Source organism: Heterodontus francisci, chromosome 19 (assembly GCF_036365525.1).
Source record: "Heterodontus francisci isolate sHetFra1 chromosome 19, sHetFra1.hap1, whole genome shotgun sequence".
Classification (NCBI taxonomy): Eukaryota; Metazoa; Chordata; class Chondrichthyes; order Heterodontiformes; family Heterodontidae; genus Heterodontus; species Heterodontus francisci.
Genome location: NC_090389.1, coordinates 33,004,895 through 33,030,137, shown reverse-complemented (window position 1 = coordinate 33,030,137; position 25,243 = coordinate 33,004,895). Strand labels below are relative to the sequence as shown.

At 42.6% G+C, this 25,243-nt stretch overlaps 1 protein-coding gene across 1 annotated transcript in view; it reads right to left on the bottom strand.

Moving 5' to 3' along the window:
• The window catches only part of chl1b (cell adhesion molecule L1-like b), a 689,058-nt gene that overhangs the window by 358,797 nt on the left and 305,018 nt on the right, over nucleotides 1-25,243 (bottom strand). Inside the window, exon 18 of the mRNA XM_068052302.1 lies at nucleotides 22,201-22,271. Within this exon, the coding sequence (XP_067908403.1) occupies nucleotides 22,201-22,271 (71 nt within the window). The remainder of the gene's footprint in view (nucleotides 1-22,200; nucleotides 22,272-25,243) is intronic.

Below are 25,243 nucleotides of genomic sequence, written 5' to 3'. Positions count from 1 at the left end.
ACTTCCAGTAAGTTAGAGCTTAAAAATGTTTTGAGCTGCAGGGTGCAGGAAAATATTCTAGAATGGGCAGTACTGGACCTAATCCTAGGGATTGAAACAGGACAAGTGGTAGAAGTGTCAGTGCGGGAACATTTCGGGGATAGTGACCATAACTCTGTCAGATTTAAGGTAATTATGGAAAAGGACAAAGATGGACTGGAAATAAAGGTACTGAATTGGGGGAAGGCCGATTTCAATATGATAAAACAGGATCTGGCCAAAGTGGACTGAGAGCAGCTACTTGTGGGCAAGTCGACATCAGACCAGTGGGAGTCATTCAAAGAGGAAATAGTGAAAGTTCAGAGCCCACATGTTCCCATTAAGATGAAGGGTAGGACCAACAAGTCCAGGGAACCATGGATGTCAAGACATATAGACGATTGAATAAGGAAAAAAAAGGAGGCTTATGGCATATCCAGAGGGCAGAAAACAGCGGATTCCCTAGAGGAGAAAGTGTAGGGAGGTACTTTAAAAAGTAATTAGGAGAGCAAAGAGGGTACATGAAAAAACACTGGCGGGCAAGATAAAGGAAAATCCCAAGCATTTTATAAGTATATTCAGGGCAAGGGGATAACCAGGGAAAGAATAGGGCCCATTAGGGACCAAAGTGGTAATCTGCGGGTGGAGCCGGAGGACATAGGTGAGGTTTTAAATGATTACTTTTCATCAGTGTTCACTATGGAGAAGGACGATGTAGGTTTAGAGCTCAGGGAGCAGGATTGTGATATACTTGAAAATATTAGCAGTGAAAGGAAGTATTAGCTGTTTTAGCGGGCTTAAAAGTGGATAAATCCTCAGGCCCAGATGAGATGTATCCCAGGCTGTTATGTGAAGAAAGGGAGGGGACAGCAGGGACTTTGACACAAATTTTCAAATCCTCTCTGGCCACAGGAGAGGTACCAGAGGATTGGAGGACAGTGAATGTGGTACCATAATTCAAGAAGGGTAGCAGGGATAAACCAGGTAATTACAGGCCGGTGAGTCTAACATCAGTGGTTGGGAAACTATTGGAAAAAATTCTGAGAGACAGGATTTATCGCCACTTGGAGAGGCAGGGATAGTCAACATGGCTTTGTCAGGGGGAGATCGTGTCTAACTAACTTGATTGAATTTTTCAAGACAGTGACTAGATGTATAGATGAGGGTAAAGCAGTTGATGTAGTCTACATGGTCTTCAGTAAGGCTTTTGATAAGGTCCCGCATGGGAGATTGGTTAAGAAGGTAAGAGCCCATGGGATCCAGGATAATTTGGCAAATTGGATCCAAAATTGGCTTAGGAGCAGGAGGCAGAGGGTGATGGTCGAGGGTTGTTTCTGCGAGTGGAAGCCTGTGACAAGTGGTGTACTGCAAGGATCGGTGCTGGGACTCTTGCTGTTTGTAGTGTACATTAATGATTTAGACATGAATATAGGAGCTATGATCAGTAAGTTCGCAGATGATACGAAAATTGGTGGTGTTGTAAATAGTGAGGAGGAAAGCCTTAGATTGCAGGATGATATAGATGGGCTGGTAAGATGGGCGGAGCTGTGGAAAATGGAATTTAATCCTGAGAAGTGAGAGGTGATGCATTTTGGGACGACTAACAAGGCAATGGAATATACAATGGATGGTAGGACCCTAGGAAGTACAGAGGGTCAGAGGGACCTTGGTGCACTTGTCCATAGATCACTGAAGGCAGCAGCACAGGTAGATAAGGTGGTTAGGAAGGCATATGGGATACTTGCCTTTATTAGCCGAGGCATAGAATATAAGAGCAGGGATGTTACGATGGAGCTGTATAAAAGGCTAGTTAGGCCACATCTGGAGTACTGTGTACAGTTCTGAGCACCACACTATAGGAAGGATGTGATTGCACTGGAGAGGGTGCAGAGGAGATTCACCAGAATGTTGCCTGGGCTGGAGCATTTCAGCTATGAAGAGAGACTGAAAAGGCTAGGGTTGTTTTCCTTAGAGCAGAGAAGACTGAGGGGGGGACCTGATTGAGGTATACAAAATTATGAGAGGTTGGATAGGAAGAATTTTTGTCCCTTTGCAGAGGGGTCAATAACCAGGGACATAGATTTAGTGTAAGGGGCAGGAGTTTAGAGGGGATTTGAGGAAGAAAATTTTCACCCAGAGGGTGGTTGGAATCTGGAACGCACTGCGTGAAAAGGTGGTAGAGGCAGGAACCCTCACAACATTTTGGAAATATTTGGATGAGCACTTGAAACACCATAGCATACAAGGCTACGTGCCAAATGCTGGAAAATGAGACTCGAATAGTTAGGTGCTTGATGGCTTGCACAGACACAATGGGCCGAAGGGCCTGTTTCTGTGCTGTATAACTCTATGACTCTATAACTAATGGCGTACATCATGAGATGCCTTGTTCCAGCAGGTTTCGGGCCCAATGGACATAATTTTCTGTCAAAATAATGGTGAGGCTAATGGTGCTCTCTGTTATTTATGTGTAAATGGTACATCAACTTCACAGGAGGGGCAGATTCATGGCTAAATGCTAATATTCAAATGTTGATGTCTCAGTTGCGTTACGTCATTGTTATTTTCGTGAAAATGGCATTTTGCTACCTACCTCACCATTGTCAAGCAGTGAATGGCACAAAGTTGCTGTATTTGCATGGTAGATATGTACTAAACCCAGCACAGATATTTAGGGCTACTAATTACAAGTGTAAGTACCCTTTTAATGACATGATGATTGTTAATTACTGCCAATAAACCTTTCTGGCACTGACAAGTAACTATTAAGAGTGTAGAGTCTCAGTCCTTCAGGTTGTGAATTGTTTTAGAAGATTTTAAAAATATCAAATTTTAAATATTTTTTTTCTTTCTTTTCCTCTCTCATTTATTCTCTGTCCCAATCCAATCTTTCTTTCCCTTGCTTTATTTCTCTTCCTGTATTTGATTTGCATTGAATTCACCTCCAAGAGTTCATCCTCTTTCTCAGCCCTTCCTATGCTTATTTCTCAGTCCGTGAATATCACTGGTGAAGGAGATACCTTGTTAGTTGCCCGGCTCACTCAGACACAAAAATATTTGAGCTGAAGTTTGCAGTGGAATGCTATTAGATGCCTTACCGCAACAAAATCTGGCCCATTATATTGGTATATATGCCAGGATTGACCCTTAAAGCAAACTATTCACTTCAAATAGATGCTCTTGAATTTTGAACTTGAATTCATGTCAGTGTTTTGGCATTATCTCAATCTGTTGATATATTCTTTTGAGAACTGTAAAACTTGTAGCGCAATGCAGCAAGACAGTTGGTGGAGGAATACTTTTTCATTCTATACTTTCTGGTGAGGCTTTCTGTTCTTTAACACGAATGATGTCATTTCTGGGAAATGTTTTCATGTATTGAGAAATCAAGTAGCAATGTAAATGCTCATATTGTAGAAAACCAGTATGTATGAAAACAGCAAAGAAAATTGAGGTAATTTAGTAAATAGAGATTAAGTAATGTTAAGCTTCTATTTTTAAAGTCTGGAATTGTAGGAGGGAAGAAGGAAAGATCAGGAAGGAATAGAGCCAGAGATCATGCAATTGGAATTAATTTCAACACAGTGAAAATGCAGGCAGGATTAAAAGCAGAATTCAAGATCTTGTCAAACTTGGACTTAAGAGACAGAGAGAAAACAGCCGAGTATCTACAAAAGATTCCAGCAAAGATCTACAAACAGACTGCTTTCTACTCTCTCAATTGTGCATTAAATGCACTGAAGTGCTGAAATGGAAACAGAGCCATTTTTGAAGGCAGCATTAGAGTGGGGTGGGGTGGGTGGGTGGGGGGGGTGGGGGGTGGGGTGGTGGGTGGAGAGATATACAAGTTGTATTTGACTGAGGAGAAAGGCCAAGAATCTCAATAGATCAGGATGAACAGATGTGTGAAACTACTGGAATCTGTTCACTGAGATTGCAAGAAACATTAAGAAACTGGAGTTGAATTTCTACGTAGTGAGTTGCGTCTCTTACATGCAAATAGAAAAGGATTTGCAACCTCCGGTAGTCTGAAGATTAGATGAAGTAGATTTTGAGAATCAACTGATCCTGTGGTAATGTATCATCGAATCCTTTTGAGAATAACATGTCTTTTTTAGACTGCTTAATGATGCAGTGCAGTGATGTGCCAATCTTCTGTAATAGAGAGTGGTAAGACACAGCCTTTTCGCAATAAGTTTCAAATCTCATCTGACTCAACTTGAAAGATTCACTGAATGAAGGTAATATGATTCACCATTCTCATATGCCTCCTTTTAATTTAAAAAATAATTCGGCAAAGACCTATAAACAGGTTGCTCCCTACTCTCTCAACTGCGAACTGGCCCACAAGACATGTGGGACCTATGAAAAAGGACAAATTACAAAATTTGAAAGCTTGTTGCTAATACATACTGTAATATTATTAATAACCCTACTGTTGTGTATTGCACTGAGTAAGATTACATAACATGTGGACTCACAGCAGGCAGTCGTTATTGAACTAACTTTATTTTCACCTCCCCAGAGCGGGCAGTAGAGCAAAATGCTCGGCTATTACAATATACTACACTCCCTCCCCACTTCAAAAACAACTTATATATTTAAAATGGTACATGTACATAATTTCCCAGAATACAAGATCAATGCCTGAATTTAAAAGGTTGGGTTGCATGTTTGTTGTTACTGTAATCACAACTAAAACATGTATGACCAATATTTCCAGAGTAATCTGCATGTAAAAAAATTGGTTTTTCCTTAAGACCAGCATGCCTTTAACAAAAATATCATCATTTGATGAGAAGTAATGTAAATAACAACTATTTATTCTTCCTTCCTACTTAGTTTCAATCAATCTATCTGGCATCTTTCTCTTTATGCCTGCTTCGCTTCTGCCATTTCAATTAGCTTGACTCTGCTCTCCCAACATCTCAAACTATGTCAACTCTGAGCTTTGACGACCAACTCCACTTAATGGTTGGGACTGTGAAATTGATTGATTAGTCTTAATCAAAGATACTGACACATTTTGCTCTACTGAATTCTGTGATTCAGATAAACTTTCATTTTCTTTGTGAGTTTCACTTGCTTTCTCACTTTCACTTGGGACTGTAGGAATTTGGACTATAGGAGGTTTCTCATGCCCTCCCTTTATCAGATTTCCTCTTTCAAACAAATGATGTGCATGACATTGATGGAGTCTATCTCCAATCTTCACTAGACATGTGAATGCACCTAGCCTTTTTATAACAACTAAAACACATACTTCTCCTTATCACCTTGGCGGTTTTTCACCACGACTTTCTGACCAGCACTGCACTTTCTAAGTTTCATGCCACATGTATTGTCACGCTCATACATGGAGAAATGATGAATGATATAATGAGCATACAAAACAGGCACTTTTCCTGAAAACAAGACGGAGTAGAGGTCAGGTGACCTTATCCTAGACTGCCAATACACATGAAAACTACAAGAACCCTGAGTCAATCTTCATATCTGGACCAGCCTTGGAGAAAGCACGAAAATGTAAATAGCCCATTCTGCATTAATGGTTACCTCTCTTCAATAAATTGGGTTAACAATGGCATGGCAGACATGGTGTCTCCAGATTCAAAGTCAAAGGAATGATTGTGTAAAAAACCTCCCCCCCATCAAAATGAAGTGTCTCCTAACAACGCAAAGCATGCACAGAGTGATCGCCAATGTTATCAATGTGTCCAATGTCATGAAGACCCCACCTGCCACGAATGAGGCATATTAATTTTGTCATATGAACATTAATTTTAAACTGGACTGAAGAGATGAATTGTTTAAAGAGATCAGCAGTGGCTGGAAAAATTTGCATACTAGGAGACAGTTGTCTAAAGAGACAATAGAACTGCTACCTGATCCAATTAAACCAAAGGGAATTTGATCACCAGACATTGAATGTGTAAGAAAGCCAGCATTCCAGGGTGGCTACGAAGATGGAGAATTCACAAATGCAGGAGTTTGTTAAAACAGATAGTCACATGATTAACCTGCTGGCCCAGGTTTTTGTTTGAACTGCTCACAGCACAGTTTTGGGTCAGATTGCAACTGAACTTGTAAGAAGAGAGCCTCTCTACTGGATAGCTCTCTCTCTTTCACAAATCTCCAGATCCACTGAAGTCATTTAAACCTAAAGACAGAAAAGACTCCTACATCAAAACAAGTTTTAAAGTGTGCACTGGGCCCCAATGAAATGGCAAGACCTACTGGCAATCAAAGACTCTACATCAAACTCAAAGGACTATAAATAAATCCCAGCTATTGCCTCGAACTCTTCCCCTTTATCCTTTCTAATTTTCTGTCTCTATCTGCATGTGTGTTTATCGTGTATGCAGGCTAGCGTGGTCACGTCACATATTCGTAGTAGTTAACCGAATTAGAGTTAATACACTTCCATCTTTCTTGTTTAAATCTAAGAAAACCTATTTGGTTGATTTCTTTGCCTTAGAATTGGAGAGCAGTGAGCAAGGTGAGTTAAAATCACAGTGTTTTCAAAATTAAACCCTGTTACGGTCAAACCAGGCAAAGGCTGAGAGGGAACCCCTAGACCCCTTTCTCACCTGGTCATAACAGAAGTTTTGGGGCTAGCATCCGGGATTTGACTCACAGACAAACAAGGAAATTGGAAGTGGCAAGTCAAATTGATCCCAATTACAAAAAAAGAGAAAACATTTCAATGCAGGTTTTCTTGTGGTTGTGTGTGCCAGAATATTCACATGTCTGCGACTGAAGCCAGTAACTCCCCATTTGAAGTAACTTGGGATAAGTTAAAAGCATTGTCTATGGAGGAGTTGAGAAAAAAGGCTGAGCAGTGTGGGATCACTATACGTACCAAGGCGAGAATATCTGAACTCCTGAGTCTAGTGGCCAACCATTGTTCCCTTGAATCTGAAGAAGCAGAACAGGGTTAGAAATAGACTCCGACAGGGTATTGCTAGTAAAGATACAATTGTGACAGGAAACTTGAATTTGAAGGAGAAAGAGAAAGAGAGAGACAGGAGAAAGAGAAAGAAAGAGCCTTCCAGAAGGAAAGTGAGGAAAGAGAGACAGGAGAAAGAAAGTGAGAGACTGGGGAGAGAGAAAGAGAGAGACAGGGGAGAGAGAAAGAGAGAGACAGGGGAGAGAGAAAGAAAGACAGGAGAAAGGAAAAGAGAGGAGAGAGAGAACGAAAGAACCTTTCAGAAGGAACATGAAGAGAAAGAGTTGAGGCAGCTTGATTTAATCAGGGGGGCAACAGAGCAACCCTTGTTAAAGCATGTCCAATATGGAGGAGCATAATTCAGGGCTGTGTATAGAATTGTTAAAACTTTCCCAATTAATTCCAAAATTCAATGAGGGAGACGTGGAGGCATTTTTTGTATCTTTTGAAAAACTGGCAAGGCAGTTAAAGTGGCCAGATGAGACTTGGACTCTGCTGCTACAAAGCAAGCTAACAGGGAAAGCCCATGAGGTTTAATCCCTGTTGCCAAATGAGAGTTCATCAAATTATGAACTGACAAAAAATGCTATCCTCGGGGCATGTGAGTTAGTACCGGAAGTCTATTGCCAAAAGTTTAGAACCCTCAAGAAGCAAGCTGATCAAACTTATCTGGATTTTGAGAGAAATAAGCAGCTGGCTTTTGACCAGTGGCTGAGGGCTCCTGAAGTGCAGCTAAGCTATGAAAATCTCAGAGAGGTAATTTTACTCGAGGAATGTAAAAACTCTGTTCCACTGTCCATAAAGACACATGTAGAGAAACAGAATGTTCATAGAGCCCGCACATCACAGCTCTGTCTGATGAGTTTGTGTTGATCTACAAGTTAGTGCCCCAGGGGAAAACCTTTCCTAGTCACCATCACAAATCCGAAAAGGACAAAGTGTGGGAAGGTGATAGAAGCCCAAGCAGTCCTGGGAGAGAAAAAAAAGCAGGAGACACAGGGGGCTCTCCTCCAGCCAAAAGAGAAGGTGCTGCTAGTAGACGTGAGACACGGAGACCTGTGTGCTTCCATTGTAATAAAACAGGGCATCTAAGAGTTGACTGCTGGAAACTAAAGGGAAAGCCTGGAGGGTTAATCAGGGCACAATGAAGGAGAAGGGACACTGATGGAAAACACAATAAAACAAACTGCGGCTTTAACTGCAGTAGTTGTGAGACCCAGAAAGCATACTGCCAAGAGTGCAGGAAAATTTAACAGGGTTCCTGAAGATTATCAGGATTTTGTGTCTGAAGGGACAGTAACCTCATACCCCTCGAGTGGGGCATGCAAGCCAATAGTAATCCTCAGGGTCACAGGCGCCACTAGATCCCTTTTACTGGGAGAAGGCTTGACCTTTCCCCCAGAGAGTGCAGTGAACACCAGAATGGTGGTGAATGGTATTGGGGGGCAGTGCATGCCTGTACCTTTACACCAAGTGCACTTGGAATGCGACCTAGTTTCAGGACCGGTGATCGTAGGGATTGTCCCTAGTTTGCCTGTGGACGGGGTTGACCTGCTCCTAGTTAATGGTCTGGTGGGGACGAAGGTGGTAGCTTCCCCAGTAGTGAAAGAGAGACCACAGGAGGTCAGAGAGACAGGGCAGTGGCAGGAGGCGGTCCCCTGAAGTTTCCCTGAAGGTGTAGTGAATCAGGCCATGATCAAACCAGCTCCCCCAAAGGAGACTGAATTGGCCATGAAGTATGTCTATCTGAGACTTTCTTTGCAAAGTTAGAAGAGACAGGGAATTAATTAAATGGATCTTCCCTAGTTGAGGCTCAGCGACCTGACCCAGTATTGAGAAATTTAGCACAGGCTGCCCAGTCTGAAATTGAAGCAGAGGGAGTACCTAATTGCTCCTATTTCAAGAATGAGGTACTGATGAGGAAGTGGAATTCTCCTCACAGACCTGAGGACAAAGAGTGGTTCACCAGTTAATGGTGCCGTAGAGGTACCGGACAGAAATATTAAGAGTGGCTTATGAGATTACGGTGGCTGTATATGTTGGTATACGAAAAACAAAAGCCTGCATAAGATAGCAATTTGACTGGCCAAAACTCCACAAAGATCTGGTGGAGTACCGTAGGAGTTGCCACATGTGCCAGGTTGAGGAGAAACCCCAATCTGCAGTGAAATCTGCACCCTTTAGTCCTGTATCGGTGTTTGGAAGACTCTCCAGCAGAGGGCTGGTGAATGGTGAGGGACCCCTGTCGAAAACAAAAGGGGCCAGACAGGCGCAAGTCTGGCAAAAGGTTAGAAAGGAAAGGGGAAGATGGACAAAGACAACAGGTGAAAGGAATTCCTGAAGGGATCCGAAATGAAAACCCCTACTGTCTGGTCTGCCAACCCTGAAATGTTTGAAACGATAGACCCCACATCCTTCTATGTAAATGCAGACACTAGAAGCACTCCACCAGAGTTGCTAACAACATTTACAGGAACCTGCAGAGACAAAGAAAGTCCTCAAGAGGGCAGAGAAACCGTGAGGGTGACGCCTCACCTAGTCAAAGTGCAGTAGAATTTGGGCAAATAGCTGCAAGCAGGAGTGTCCCAGAGGACAAAGGGAAGATTTGCAAGGAATCCGCCCCCACAGTCAGGAAGAAAGGGAACCAACCAGCCCCTAAGGTGAAAAGCCCTTGCATGACTCATCAAAACACTGAAAGACAGTTCAGAGTGGAACCACCCACTGCCAATGCCCATGGCACATGAATTCCAATTTATGGCGAATTAAATCTAACCCTACTCCTGCAGACCTCAACAGGAACAAAGACACGCTAGGCAGTCATGGAATATGCAAACTGAGAAACGTCCCCAAAAATTACATGTTTATTGGGATGCCAAAAGGGTAGTTTAAAGCAGCACTGCTACAATAAAAGACAGGTGGTAACAAATTTAGGATTTCTGATTGAGTGAGAGAGATGCATGTGTGTTTTCCTGTACCTACACTTCTCTATAGTCCCTTTTCATGACTTCAAAAAATCACATTTCATTCCACTGGGTGTGGAGGTGTCATGATGAACCCCACCTGCCACAAATAAGGCATATTAATTTTGTCATCTGAACATTAATTGTAAACTGCTGAAGAGATGAATTGTTTAGAGAGATCAGCAGTGGCCGGAAAAATTTGAATACTAAGAGACAGTTGCCTAGCGAGACAATAGAACTGCTACCTGATCCAATTAAGCCAAAAGGATTTTGATCACTAGATATTGAATGTGTAAGAAAGCCAGCATTCCTGGGTGTCTGCTAAGCTGGAGAAGCCACAAATGCAGGAGTTTGTGAAAACAGCTAGTCACATGACTAACCTGCTGGCCCAGGTTTTTGTTTTGAACTGCTCACACACAGTTTTGGGTCAGATTGCAACTGATCTTGGAAGAAGAGAGCCTCTCTCCTAGCTTGCTCACTCTCACTCTCACAAATCTCTGGATCCACTGAAGTCGTTTAAACCTAAAGACAGAAAAGACTCCTACATCGAAACAAGTTTTAAAGCGTGTACTGGGCCCCAACGAAACGGCAAGACTTAACGGCAATCAAAGACTCTACATAGAACGCAAAGGACCGTAAATAAATCCCAGCTATTGCCTTGAACCTTTCCCCTTTATTCTTTCTATTTTTCTGTCTCTATCTGCGTGTGTTTATCGTGTATGCATGCGAGCGTGGTTGCGTTGCATCGCATATTCGTAGTAGTTAACTGAATTAGAGTTTAAGGTTAATAAACTTCCATCTTTCTTGTTTAAATCTAAGAAAACCTGTCTGGTTGATTGTTTTGCCTTACAGTTGGAGAGCAGTGAACAAGGATTCACTGAGGGTGAACTAAAATCACAATGTTTTAAAAATTAACCCCTATTACGGTCAAACTAGGCAAAGGCTGAGAGGGAACTCCTAGACCCCTTTCTCATTTGGTCGTAACACCGAACTTTTACCAAATTGCCAGTATGAATCCACGCATGCACGGGGCAATGTCACTACATAATGTTGTCTGAGTGTTACCTCTCCCCTGAATGGCCACTATCGCTGCCTGCCGCCACCTCCCCCATCAACAGTACTCCACTCCCTGCCGCGATTTCCACTTCAATCAACACTTTTCTTCCCTGCTCCCTCACATGATCGCCACTTCTCTTTATCGCTCCCTCCCGCACCCGTTTGCTCGCCATTCCCTCCCACCACTCACTCCCCGCCTCACCAATCCCCCCACACTGCTTCTCAGGGCAGCAAGGCAGGGAGCGAGTAGCAGAAAGGAACAGGGAGTAGACGGGCACAGGAAGGAGCCGCAAAGAGAAGTGACGATTGAAGTGGCAATTGCGGGAGGGAGCGGGGACCTGAATGTGGCAATTGAGGTGGTGATCACAGGAGGGAGCGGGGTTATGCTTGTGGGGATGGAGGCCGAAATCGTGGCCATTGAGGAGTGAGGAGGTCTTGGGTTCAATTTGTTTTTTGTGTCAAATCGAGCAGCACCATCTTTATTATTGGCAGCTGCCTGAGACATCGCAGACAGTGATGCATCAATCGATGAGGCTGTATTTGCACAGGTGCAGTATGGTGACACCTAGTGGTTGCATCGTCAGCAAATGCAGCCTTATCAAAATGGAATAACAATGGGTAACACCCAGATCCCATTATGTAACAATGTCCCCACCATCAGACACCCTTTATGAGGAGGATGGTAGAGAAACCATGGTCACATAACAGAAACCGGGAGTCTCATAAGGAGCATATTGAAAGTATATTCTGCACAGATAAAGGGAGAGCCAGCGAGAGAGAGATTCCATCTGCTGCAGTGAAAAAAGAAGGACCCTGCTAGAACACAATCTTTAAACTATCTGTAGGCAGAGACTGGAAGTGACTTTGAGACTCTCTGTCTGTGAAATTATACCAGGGTTTTCGACATTAAACTGTGACTGAGATACAACAAAATGAAGTCTACAACAGCACACTCACCCTCCTGAAACGTTCCAAGTTTTGTCTTCAGTGAATTAAGATAAAGGAGAAACAGGCCTGCGCTGCTTTTAAATCTTCACACATCCCCTACCCCAGGGAAGAACGCAAGGTTTACAGTGAGCTATTTTCAAAAACTATGTCATGCAGGCCCCCACCTGTCAAAAATGAGGCATATTAATTTTGCCACGTGGGCATTTCATTTCAAATTGTTGCTGGGAAGAAGAGAAGAACAATTACAATGGCTGCCAGACTGGCTGGAAAGGCATTTTTGCATATTGACAGATGGTACTTGAAAGGACAAAGGGAATATTCCTTGCTCCAAATTAACCCACAATGGACCTTTGATCACCAAGTATTGTGTGTAGAGGACTGCTAGGACAAGACAATCCACAAGAGCCAGGACTGATTAGGGCAGCTGGTCACATGTCTAACTGGCTGTTGCATTTTTTCTGAATTTGCCACAGAGAATTTCAACTCAGAAAGCTGTTTTCTCCTGGATTGAAAAGACCTCTTGTGGTTGGCTTGCTGCAGCCTCTCCTGTCTGCTTCCATTCTTTCTCATGGAACTGAAGCCCACTGAAGACACATGAACCCCAAGAGAGAAAAGTCTCCTACAGTGAACAAGTTTTAAGAGGAATACTGGGCCCCAATGAAAAGAAAGATCAATCTACAAAAGGACTCCACAGTGAGCTTGAAGCGCAGTAACAAAAAAACCCTCCTGAGAAATTGCCTCAAACTGTTCCACTTCTGCTCTCTTCTGTCTCTATTTGCATATGCATATCGCATATGCATGCTAACGTGGGGCACGGTTTGTATCTGTAGGCGTTAACCGAATTAGAGCTTGTAGTTTAAGTTTAATACAACTTCACCTTTCTTCTTTAAACCTAAGAAAGCCTGTTTGTGCTCATTTCTTTGCCTGATAATTGGAAAGCGGTGAACAAGGATTTACCAAGGGGGAGCTCAAAACACGGTGTATTTAAAACGAAACCTTGCTACAGTAAGACCAGGTGAAGGCTGAGAGAAACCCCTGGACACCTTTCTCACCTGGTCGTAACACTATCAGACCTAAATGTATGCTATCTTTTAATCTCTATCTTTTCTTGTATGTCTGTGTCTCTTTGTGCATGTGAGCATGGGTGAAGTTGCAAATATTTTCGGATGTCGTTCAATAAACATTAATCTTTCTTGAAACCGACAAGAAAGCCTGCCATTTGTCTGCTGTTGACCATTAAAATGCTCAGGGGTTAAAACACATTTCGAGAAAGCACACCGTCTTTTGTCAGTTGAGAGGTGAGTATCATTTCCCATCTGTCTGTAACAGTATCATGACTCATATTCACTCTGTCTTGCTTTTATCTTACTTTGCTATTGATGTCAGACTTATGCAAACTAAACCTTGTCCTAGGAGCGTGTTTAAATACTAGCTCGTTGTAGACTGAGGGGTTATTCTGTAAGAAAACAAAAATTTGTCTAGCCTGTGTCGAAAAGAAGCATGGAAATTACTGCCTAGCAAATACTTCTGAAAAGACCTCTTCACAATTTGCACAGTTCTTTCTGCAGAACCATTTGATGCTGGCTGATATGGTGGTATGAGAGTGTGCTTGACTCCATTCTTGCTCAGAAATATTTCAACTCTTCTGACATAAACTGTGGACCATTATCTGATATCAATACCTCTGGCAACCCATAAATTGCAAACCAACTTCTCAAAACTTCAATAATTTTGGCACATGTGGTATTGGGAATAGGCTCAAGAAATGCACTTGCTATAGCTATCGACAAATACAAATTACTCTTTCTTTTCCATTTCAAAGAAATCGATATGTTCTCATTCCCATGGTTTTCTTGTGTTTGACCACAGGATGAAAGTAAACTTGGTTGGATCATTTCTTATTCTGAGACACACTTTGCAACTTTTCACCAACTCTTCAATATCTCTATCTACCTTTGGATATCAAAAATAGCTTCTTGCTACTGCTTTGAAATAAACTATTCCTGTATGCTCTTGATGAAGCTCCTGTAACAATCTCTCACTAAACCTTGGCAGAATAATAACTTATAAACACCATATGAAACAGCCTAGATCGACACTCAGTTCATTTCTATGTGTGAAATACTCCTGCAATTTCTCATCATCACACTTTAGGCCAGCCATTCATGACATAATTGAGCACTTTACTGAGCACCACATTATTGTGAGTTTCTTCTATTTCTCTGGCAGACACTGGCATGTCATTTGTGTGTGTCAAGCAATTCACAGGTAACTCATTAGCTAAAAATGTATCAGTCTTCATGGGAAATCTCAAAAGAATGTCAGCAGCATTTGCATGATCTGCTGATTTACAATATTTAATATCATACTGATGGGTCATCAAAATCAACACTGATCTCTGATGCTGTGCTGTCGCTAGAGATGGTAATCCCTTCTTTGAACCAAGTATGATCATAAGGCCAGTTAACAAAGTGAACTTCCTACCGTACACCATATATGACCATTAATGCCTCTTTCTCAACTTGAGAGTACTTTTTCTCTGACTTTGTTAAAGTATGTGAAGCATATGCTACAGGCTTCTCCACACTCTCTTCCATTAAGTGAGATAACAGCACACCTAATCCCTGTGGTGAGGCATTGCACGCTAAAATCAATTGTTTCTTAGGATCATAGTGGGTCAAAACAGCATCACTAGTCAGTATTTTCTTCACTTCAAATGCTTTCTGACACTCCACAGACCACTCCCAATCTATTCCATCTTTGAGCAGTTGATACAATGGAGCAAATGTATTAGCTAAGTCGGTGATGAACTGAGAATAATGCACAATTCCAATGAATGTTGTAAGTTCTCTTTTGTTCTCTGGTCTCTTTGCTTTCAAAATACCCTCAACCTTCTCCTGCATTGGGTAGAAACCTTCGCCATCTACATGGTGACCCAGTTATGTTACACCTGACACCATGGAGCAACACTTGTGCTTTTTAGCTTTGATTCCATACTCTTGAAGTTGATCTCGGATTTCTTTCAACCTTATATTGTCCTCTTTCTCGGTCTAACTGCTAACTAAAATGTCATCCAAGAAGCAGCATACTCCTTTCATCCCACTTAGTACCTGATCTATAATGCTCTGGAACACTGCAGGAGCAGTAGACACCCCAAATGCTAACCTTTGTACTGGTACAACCCATTGTGTGTATGAATGGTAAACAATTCCTTGCTCTTGTTAGTTAATTCTAATTGTAAATATGCATTTGACAGTTCTAGCTTACTGAATACCTTCCCATTTGCTAAATTAGGAAACAAATCATCACGAGTAGACAGCGGGTAAGTATCATTTTCAATCACCTTATTTATCATTTGTTTATAATCTCCACAAATGTAAATGGACATGCTGCTTTTTGAACTACCACAATGGATGTGGCCCATTCACTGCTCTTCATCTTCTGAATTGCCCCTGTTCTTTCTGATCTATCCAGCTCTTTACTTACTGCTTCTAACTGTGTAAAAGGCATTGGCCTAGCTTTGCAAAATGGGAGCTGTACATTGTCCTTTATCTTGACTTCAACCTTGTAATGCCTAATTTGATCATTTGGTCCTCCTTGCTCAAAGACCACTTTGTGCTGTCTTAGCACATACTCACTGTCAGACGTACTCTTATTGACCCTTCCTATAAATAACTCGGCCTAATTTAACCATATTTTCTTAAGCCAATTCCTTCCCCTCAGGGAGACTTTGTTCCCTCCTACTACTACAAATGGCAAGTAATAGGATGCATCATCATATTACAGCCGAACACTAATTACACCAAACACTGGAATAATGTTATTGGAATAAAAAAAATCAATTTCATTCCAGTTTTGCTTTAGGAAACTTGACTTAGGGATTTCTTGTACTTTCCTTCTGAGATAACAGCTGTATCAATTATAAAAGTGAGTTGTGAATCATTTTTACTGTGGGCTCTGGTATTATATCTTCAGCCCTTTTACTCTCATCTTCCAAGTGCTGTTTTTCTTGTTCTCTGACTGAGTAGAACTCTTCGTCTTCCTGCTCGATAACATCAACTTCTGTTTTATAGCTATCATATGCCCATTCAATGACTTTCAGGCTCATGAGCTAGCTTTAGGTCTATCATGACCTCATACTGGTGCACTGCTGTTACCTGGAGTTTTACCACAACCTGGAGCATTACTGTTTCTTCTACTCCTGCATGCCGTCAGGATATGACCGACTTTCCCACAGGCATAGCACCTCGACTGGAAATGGGGGCATTCAGATGGCTAGTGGCTACCATGGCAATGGTAGCTCTAAATTTCTGACTCTGAGCATGTGAACTTGGCTGCCGTGGCCTGGTTCCCGCTGAAATCCAGTGGACCTTCCCTGCCAACCCAGGTAAAGAACTTCCTTGCAATTTGCAACTATCTCTTCCTGCCATTTCCATGGTCGTAGCCTCCTTCCATGTCAGCTTATTGCCTTTACTCAAAAGGTTGGCCTGGTTTTTATTGTTCTTTAGATCTCCAATGACCATGTCTCTAAGGTTGACTTCTAAGTTCGCGCCATACCCACAGTGACAAGAGTGTTTCTTTAATTTGAGAATATAATCTGCAATAGTCTCACATGGCAACTACTTCCTTTCATGGACTGCAACTCTCAGTGCAATTTCATTCTTAGTTGTGCCACAATATGAGTCCAGAATCTCATTAATTTCAGAATAGTCCACAGTACTGGGGCCTCACAGTCAACACTGTTTAGACACCACCTCAAAAGTATCTGGCCCCCTCATAGTGAGGACGATATTTACTTTATCCTCATTTCCTATTTTATTTGCTTTCAGCCAAATATATAATCTTCATTCGTAATTACACCAGTCCTCTTTGTTCGGGTTGAATTCCCCCATTGTACCAAAATATGTCTTTTGTGCCATTCTTTTCAATTACATACTGTGCTGGATCACCGAGTTGTACCCGAACACGACGCACACACATACGAAGCAATCTTTCAAAGAGCCCCAAACTTCCTCAAATCAACTTCGGGAGTTCCAAAAAGTGTTTGACATTGTTCCTCACACCATAATTTTTATTAATTTATTTATTTAGAGATACAGCACTGAAACAGGCCCTTCGGCCCACTGAGTCTGTGCCGACCAACAACCACCCATTTATACTAATCCTACATTAATCCCATATTCCCTAATGCATTCCCACCATTCTCCTACCACCTACCTACACTAGGGGCAATTTACAATAGCCAATTTACCTATCAACCTGCAAGTCTTTGGCTGTGGGAGGAAACCGGAGCACCCGGCGGAAACCCATGCGGTCACAGGGAGAACTTGCAAACTCCGCACAGGCAGTACCCAGAACTGAACCCGGGTCGCTGGAGCTGTGAGGCTGCGGTGCTAACCACTGCACCACTGTGCAAATGAAAAGTAAAAAAGAAGGGCGGCACAGTGGCGCAGTGGTTAGCACCGCAGCCTCACAGCTCCAGGGACCCGGGTTCGATTCCGGGTACTGCCTGTGTGGAGTTTGCAAGTTCTCCCTGTGTCTGCGTGGGTTTTCTCCGGGTGCTCCGGTTTCCTCCCACAATCCAAAAGACTTGCAGTTTGATAGGTAAATTGGCCATTATAAATTGTCACTAGTATAGGTAGGTGGTAGGGACAGGTGGGGATGTTTGGTAGGAATATGGGATTAGTGTAGGATTAGTATAAATGGGTGGTTGATGTTCGGCACAGACTCGGTGGGCCGAAGGGCCTGTTTCAGTGCTGTATCTCTAATCTAATCTAATCTAATATAATCCCATTTCATCGTCATCTCTCTGTTGTGTATCTTACTGAGTAAGATGAGCATGTGGACTCACAGCAGGCAGCCATTATTGAACTAACTTTATTTACACTCCCCGGCAGACAGAGCAGCAGAGAGGGCAGTATAACAAAATTCTCACCTATTATAATATACTACACTTGCATTCTGATTCTTCATCACCTTTCATCTTCTTTAAGTGTATCATTCATGTACACATCATGTCCTTTGGTATTCAACTATCTTCTCTAGCTTAAGACTTGTGAGGTTCCAGTCCCATTGCAGAGCCTCTCTCAGCTTCAGCATGAATCTGAAAATTGGGTGCACAATACGTCTGATTTCTGGCCCACCCTATTTCCCTGTCATTTGTTCCATAAATAAAATTTGTGATAGTCTGGAAGCACTGTGTCCAAAAAAGTAACCTTTAAAGTACACATCTGCATTCTTGGATAAGCAGCAGTGCTCCCTTTAATTTCTAGTACAAAATAAAACAACTATCACTCTGTAGTAATAGGCATTGCAAATAATTACATAAATGACGATTGTTTTTCCTTATTGCTGTTACAACAGTCCAACTGCAAGTTACAATATAGAGTCATAGAGTTTTACAGCACAGAAACAGGCCCTTCGGCCCAACGCACCTGCACCAACCAGCAAGCACCCGTCCTAAATAATACCATTTCCCCGCACTTGGCCGGTAGCCTTGTATATTATGGCGTTTCAAGCACTCATCTAAATATTTCTTGAATGTCGTGAGTGTTCCTGCCTCTACCACTCCTTCAGGCGGTGTGTTCCAGATTCCAACCACCCTCTGGGTGAAAAAATTCTACCTCAACTCCCCTCTGAACCTCCTGCCCCTTACCTTAAATCTATGCCCCCTAGTTATTGACCTCTCTGCTAAGGGAAAAAGTTTCTTCCTATCTATCCTATCAATGCCTCTCATAATTTTGTATACCTCAATCAAGTCTGCCCTCAGCCTTCTCCGCTCCAAGGAAAACAACCCCAGCCTAGCTAGTCTGTCTTCGTAACTGAAATGCTCCAGCCCAGGCAACATCCTGGTGAATCTCCTCTGCATCCTCTCCATTGCAATCACATCCTTCCCATAGTGTGGCGACCAGAACTGTACATAGTACTCCAACTGTGGCCTAACTAGCATTTTATACCGTTCCATCATAAGTTCCCTGCTGTTATATTCTATGCCTTGGCTAATAAAGGCAAGTATCCCGTATACTTTCCTAACCACCTTATCTACCTGTGCTGCTGCCTTCAGTGACAAACACCCCAAGGTCCCTCTGACCCTCTGTACTCCCTGGGGTCCTACCATCCATTGTATATTCCATTGCCTTGTTATACCTCCCAAAGTGCATCACCTCACACTTCTCAGGATTAAACTCCATTTGCCACTGCTCTGCCCATCTTACCAGCCCATCTATATCGTCCTGTAATCTAAGGTTTTCCTCCTCACTATTTGCAACACCACCAATTTTCTTGTCATCTGCGAACTTACTGATCATACCTCCTATATTCACGTCTAAATCATTAATGTACATTACAAACAGCAAGGGTCCCAGCACCGATCCCTGCGGTATGCCACTGGTCACAGGCTTCCACTCGCAGAAACAACCCTCTGCCTCCTGCCACTAAGCCAATTTTGAATCCAATTTGCCAAATTACCCTGGATCCCATGGGCCTTTACTTTCTTGACCAATCTCCCATGCAGGACCTTATCAAAAGCCTTACTGACGTCCATGTAGACTACATCAACTGCTTTACCCTCATCTACATCTCTAGTCACCTCCTCGAAAAATTCAATCAAGTTAGTTAGACATGATCTCCCCCTGACAAAGCCATGCTGACTATCCCTGCTTAATCCCTGCCTCTCCAAGTGGCGATTAATCCTGTCCCTCAGAATTTTTTCCAATAATTTCCCTCCCACTGATGTTAGACTCGCTGGCCTGTAACTACCTGGTTTATCCCTGCTACCCTTCTTGAATAATGGCACCACATTCACTGTCCTCCAATCCTCCGGTATCTCTCCTGTGACCAGAGAGGATCTGAAAATTTGTGTCAGAACCCCCGCTATCTCCTTCCTTGCCTCGCATAACAGCCTGGGATACATCTCATCTGGGCCTGGGGATTTATCCACTTTTAAGCCCGCCAAGACAGCTAATACTTCCTCCTTTTCAATGCTAATATGTTCAAGTATACCACAATCCTGCTCCCTGATCACTACACCTACATCGTCCTTCTCCATAATGAATACAAATGCAAAGTAATCATTCAAAACCTCACCTATGTCCTCCGGTTCCACACACAGATTGACTCTTTGATCCCTAATGGGCTTCACTTTTTCCCTGGTTATCCTTTTGCCCCTAACATACTTATAAAATGCCTTGGGATTTTCCTTTATCTTGTCTGCCAGCGATTTTTCATGCCCCCTCTTCGCCCTCCTGATTACTTTTTTAAATACACCCCTACACTTTCTATTCTCCTCTAGGGCCTCTGTTGTTTTCTGCACTCTGAATCTGCCATACGCCTTCTTTTTTTTCCTTATCCAATCCTCTATATCCCTTGACATCCAGGGTTCCCTTAACCTGTTGGTCCTACTCTTCACCTTTACAGGAACATGCTGCACCTGAACCCTCACAATTTCCCTTCTAAATGACCCCCACTGGTCTGATGTAGACTTTCCTACAAGAAGCTGCTCCCAGTCCACTTTGGCCAGATCCTGTTTTATCATATTGAAATCTGCCTTCCCCCAATTCAGTACTCTTATTTCCAGACCCCCTATATCCTTTTCCATAACAATCTTAAATCTTACAGAGTTATGGTCACTATCCCCGAAACGCCCCCACTGCCACTTCTACCACTTGTCCAGCTTCATTCCCTAGGATTAAGTCCACTACCGCTCCTCCTCTTGTAGGACTCTCTACGTGCTGGCTCAAAAAGCTTTCCTGAATGCACCTGAAGAATTCTGCCCCTTTTAAGCTTTTTGTATTAATACTATCCCCTCTAATATAGGGGAAGTTGAAATCCCCTACTATTATTATCCTATTATTATTGCACCTCTCTGAGATTTGCCTACATATCTGCTCCACTACCACTGCCTGACTGTTTGGAGGCCTGTAGTGCACTTCCAGCCAAGTAATAGCCCCCTTTTTGTTTTTAAGTTCTACCCAAAAGGCCTCATCAGAGGAACTTTCTAAGATATCATCCCTCCTTACTGTAGTAATTGTCTCTTTAATCAACAATGCAATGCCACCTCCTCTTTTACCCCCTCCCCCATCACATCTGAAGATTCTATACCCTGGGATATTAAGCTGCCAGCCCTGCCCTTCCCTCAACCATGTCTCAGTAATAACAATAATATCATATTCCCATGTGTTAATCAACGCCCTCAATTCATCTGCCTTACTAGTAAGACTCCTTGCATTAAAATAGATACAATCCAGCCTTGCATTATTTGCCTGAGCCTTAACAGATCTATATTTACTCTGTCCTCTGGACTGACTTAGCTTCACATTTATATTTGATTGTACATTACCCCCTATTGTGCTTCCACTGTGTATCCCATCCCCCTGCCAAATTAGTTTAAACACCACCCCCCAACCCCCCAACAGCACTAGCAAACCTCCCAGCAAGGATGTTGGTCATGTTCTGGTTCAGGTGCAACCCGTCCATCTTATACAGATCCCACCTTCGCCAGAGACAGGCCCACTGATCCAAGAACCTAAAGCCCTCCCTCCTGCATCATCAACCATGCATTCATCTGCCCTAACCTCCTACTCATATACTCACTAGCCCGTGGCCCTGGAAGAAACCCAGAGATTACAACCTTTGAGGTCCTACTTTTTAATCTACTGTCTAGCTCCCTAAATTTTTTTTGCAGGACCTCATCCCTTTTTCTACCTATGTCATTGGTACTAACGTGGACTACGACCACTGGCTGTGCACCCTCACCCTCCAGAATACTTTGTAGCCGCTCAGTGATATCCAAGACCCTTGTACCAGGGAGGCAACATACCATCCTGGAATCACGTCTGCGATCACAGAAATGCCTATCTGTTCCTCTAACCATAGAATCCCCTACCACTATTGCCCTCTTGTCCCTTTTGCTCCATCCCAGCACAGCTGAGTCAGCCATGACATTCCGGTCATGATTCGCAGTGCATTCTCCAGAGGAACCCTCTCCCTCATCGGTACTCAGAACTGAATACCGGTTAGAAAGTGGGATGTCCTCTGGGTACTCCTGCACTACAGGCCCTGACTTCTTTGACTGTCCGGCATCCACCAAGTCACCCCCCAACTGTGCTCGCCTAGACACTGGCTTGATTAAATATATTTACATTGATATATTATACAGAGCTGGTAAAGAAATGCTCACATTATACTATTGTCTAATATGTTTTTGAAGATAGTATTGAAGATTTTCAACATCACGAGTAAATAAGCACTAAAACAAGCCAATTTTCTTACCTCCCATGATATTTTCATATTGTCAATATTTGTCCCTTCTCCTTTTACATTTTTTGGATTCTTCTCAGGAACTAAATAAAACAAAAACCATAAACTGAAGAACTGAAATCTCATTACATTAGAAAACTATTTCTATTTTTTGCAGGCTTGTTTAATCCTTGGAAAAATTTCAGACATATTAAGAACTTAAGATCGATTTTTCCTACCCATAATTGTTTTTACTTTTTTAAAAGAATGAAAGTTCACAGTTGCGATTGTCTGCATCACATCACAATGAATAAAAGTAGGTAGCATTGATTTGTGTTACATGTTTCTTCACTCAGAGGGTGGTGAATCTTTGGAATTCTTTGCCCCACAGGGCTGTGGAGGCTCAGTCATTGAGTATATTCAAGACTGAGATCGACAGATTTCTACATATTAAAAACATCAAGGGAAATGGGGATAGTGCAGGAAAATGGTATTGAAGTAGAAGATCAGCCATGATCTCCTTGAATAACAGAAGGGGCTTGAAGGGCTGAATAGCCTACTCCTGCTCCTATTTCTTTTTTCTCTTTCTTAATCAAATCTTTCTTTTCTTCTCGTTATTTCTTTCTATACCTGATTTTGACTCTAATTCACCCCATTTTCTTCTCTGTCATTCATCTATTTTTTTCTCAATTCTTAAATCTTATGAACATCCTAAAGTAGTGGAAGACTTAATGCAATAATGATCCGAATCTTGCTGGGAAAATAATGGCATATTGAAATTGCATGCTGTTATTAATATGCAATTAAGACAGCATATTTAGGGAATTAAGAGGTATGCCATGAGTTGCTAATCTCCAACACTTGCTGGTTGATTGACACTGCTCTGCCATTTGCTTTGCACACACAGCACCTGGCCTTGAGTCTCCCTGTTATTTTTAAGAACTTGCTGGATGTACACATTAATTTTTGATTAAACTTGCCATTGAAAGTTAAGTCTGGTGATTATGAGTGTAAGTAACCTTTTAACAACAAGAAATTATTAATGTAAAGCCAATCAAATTCCCTGGCACAGAAATGGAACAATTTAAACTATTCAATCTCATTACTGCATGTGGTAAATTCTTCTTAGGCAATTTTAAAAATAACAAAATTTTAATTTTTTCTTTCTTTTCTTTTTTGTCTCTTTCTTAAATCAAATCTTTCTTTTCCTCTCGTTATTTCTCTTTCTATAACTGCTTTGACTCTAATTCACCCTATTTCCTTCTCTGTCATTCCTCTATTGCTTTCTCAATTCTTAAATCCTATTGGTTAAGGAGATACACTATTGCTCCCACCATGCGCATAAGGGCGCAGATACCCTGTTGCCCTCACCGTTATCAGCTCACACTTCTAGCAAGTTCGGGTACAAAACCTTTTCAGGCTGCAGGGTCTACTGAACAATGTACTCAGTGAGGTACCCTGCTCGAGCAAAATCTGGCTGAATGCGTTGGGTGAAGAGGCTGGAACGCACAGTTTGTGGGGCTGTAACCTGAGTAATGAAGTTGTTTCAAATATTTTGGAGGTGTTGCAACTGAAGTTTTATTGAAACTCATGTTTTCAGGTAATCTTGCACCACTCCATTGCCAATATCACAGTTCTTTTTTTAAACTGGTAACCCCATTAGCACTGCTCGAATTTTCTGTTCTGGCTGTTGGATGTTTGCTTCTTTAAAGCTGTGTTTCAACATTTACAGCTGATCTCGAGTAATTTTTTGAAATATATTTCACTTGCATTCTCCTTATGGTATTAGTTCTACCTGATTTGTAACATTTCTTTTTCTTGCAAGACTGTTTGCTGTGTCAGCCTTGACTCAGTGGTAGCACTCATCCCTGGTCAGAAAGCTGTGGGGTCGGTTTCCATTCCAGGACTTCAGCGTATAATCTTGGTGTTACGCTGATGGAATGCAGCATATTTGTATTTGCTAAACTCAGTCCCTAAACTCAGGCCCCATCTACTCTTTCAAGTGGGACTAGAAGATTTTATAGCACTATTTGAAGAACAGGGGAGTACTCCCAATGTCCTGACCAGCATACAGTGCCATGGGCTCTTCTACGTCCACCTCAGAGGGCAGATGAGGCTTTGGTTTAATGTTTCATCTGACAATGTCAGCCTGGGTTATTTGCTCACATCTCTGGAGTAGTGTGGTGAAAATCTCTGCCCCTGCGCTGCCAAAAATTTATTTTAAATACGGCCATTTGGAGTGGGAACAGAGGCGTGAGGGGCTGGAGAATAGCACTGAATGTGTCCGCCTGGAAATCCGATGTCGTGATGTTGGTTCCGGATTTAGTCAGTGGCAGGAAAGCACAAAGGTGACATTGCTGCCCCAACACGACGTGAGTGCAATTGAAATGATAGAATAGCTTGTTTCAATATATGTTCATGTAACAGAAAACAATTCCATGGAGGGCTTGGAATTAAGTAGACAACGGGTGGCCCTCACATGCCTTTGGATCCCTGGCCGTTGAAAGCTGGCAGCACTGAGGTGAGGCCTCAATGCTGCGACCGATAGGCAGCCATGACCAGCACTGAATAGAGGAAGAGAGGGGAGGGGAGGCCATTGTCAGACTGCAGTGCTGTACACTCTGTACGGGTGGGCTTGGTCTAGGTTGGCAGGACCAGGTTAGCAGGGTCTTGGGAGGTCTGCATGGGTGAGCTTGGTGTAGGGTGGCAGTACTGGGTGTGCAGGGTCTCGGGTGTTGTGCAAGATGATTCTGGGTGTTAGGTGGTCTGCAAGGTGGGGCTTGGTTTTGGGTGGTAGTATCAGGTGCCTAAACTGTTGTGTGAGAGGCTCGATGCCCATACTGCTGAGTGAGTGGGTTGGCTATCAGCAAGGTTGGCACTGAGGGCCATTAGGGAGTCTTCCAGGAGAAGTTTTTTTTTTATTCATTCATGGGATGTGGGTGTCACTGGCCAGGCCAGCATTTAATGCCCATCCCAAATTGCCCTTGAGAAGGTGGTGGTGAGCTGCCTTCTTGAACCGATGCAGTCCATGTGGGGTCGGTACACCCACAGTGCTGTTAGGAAGGAAGTTCCAGGA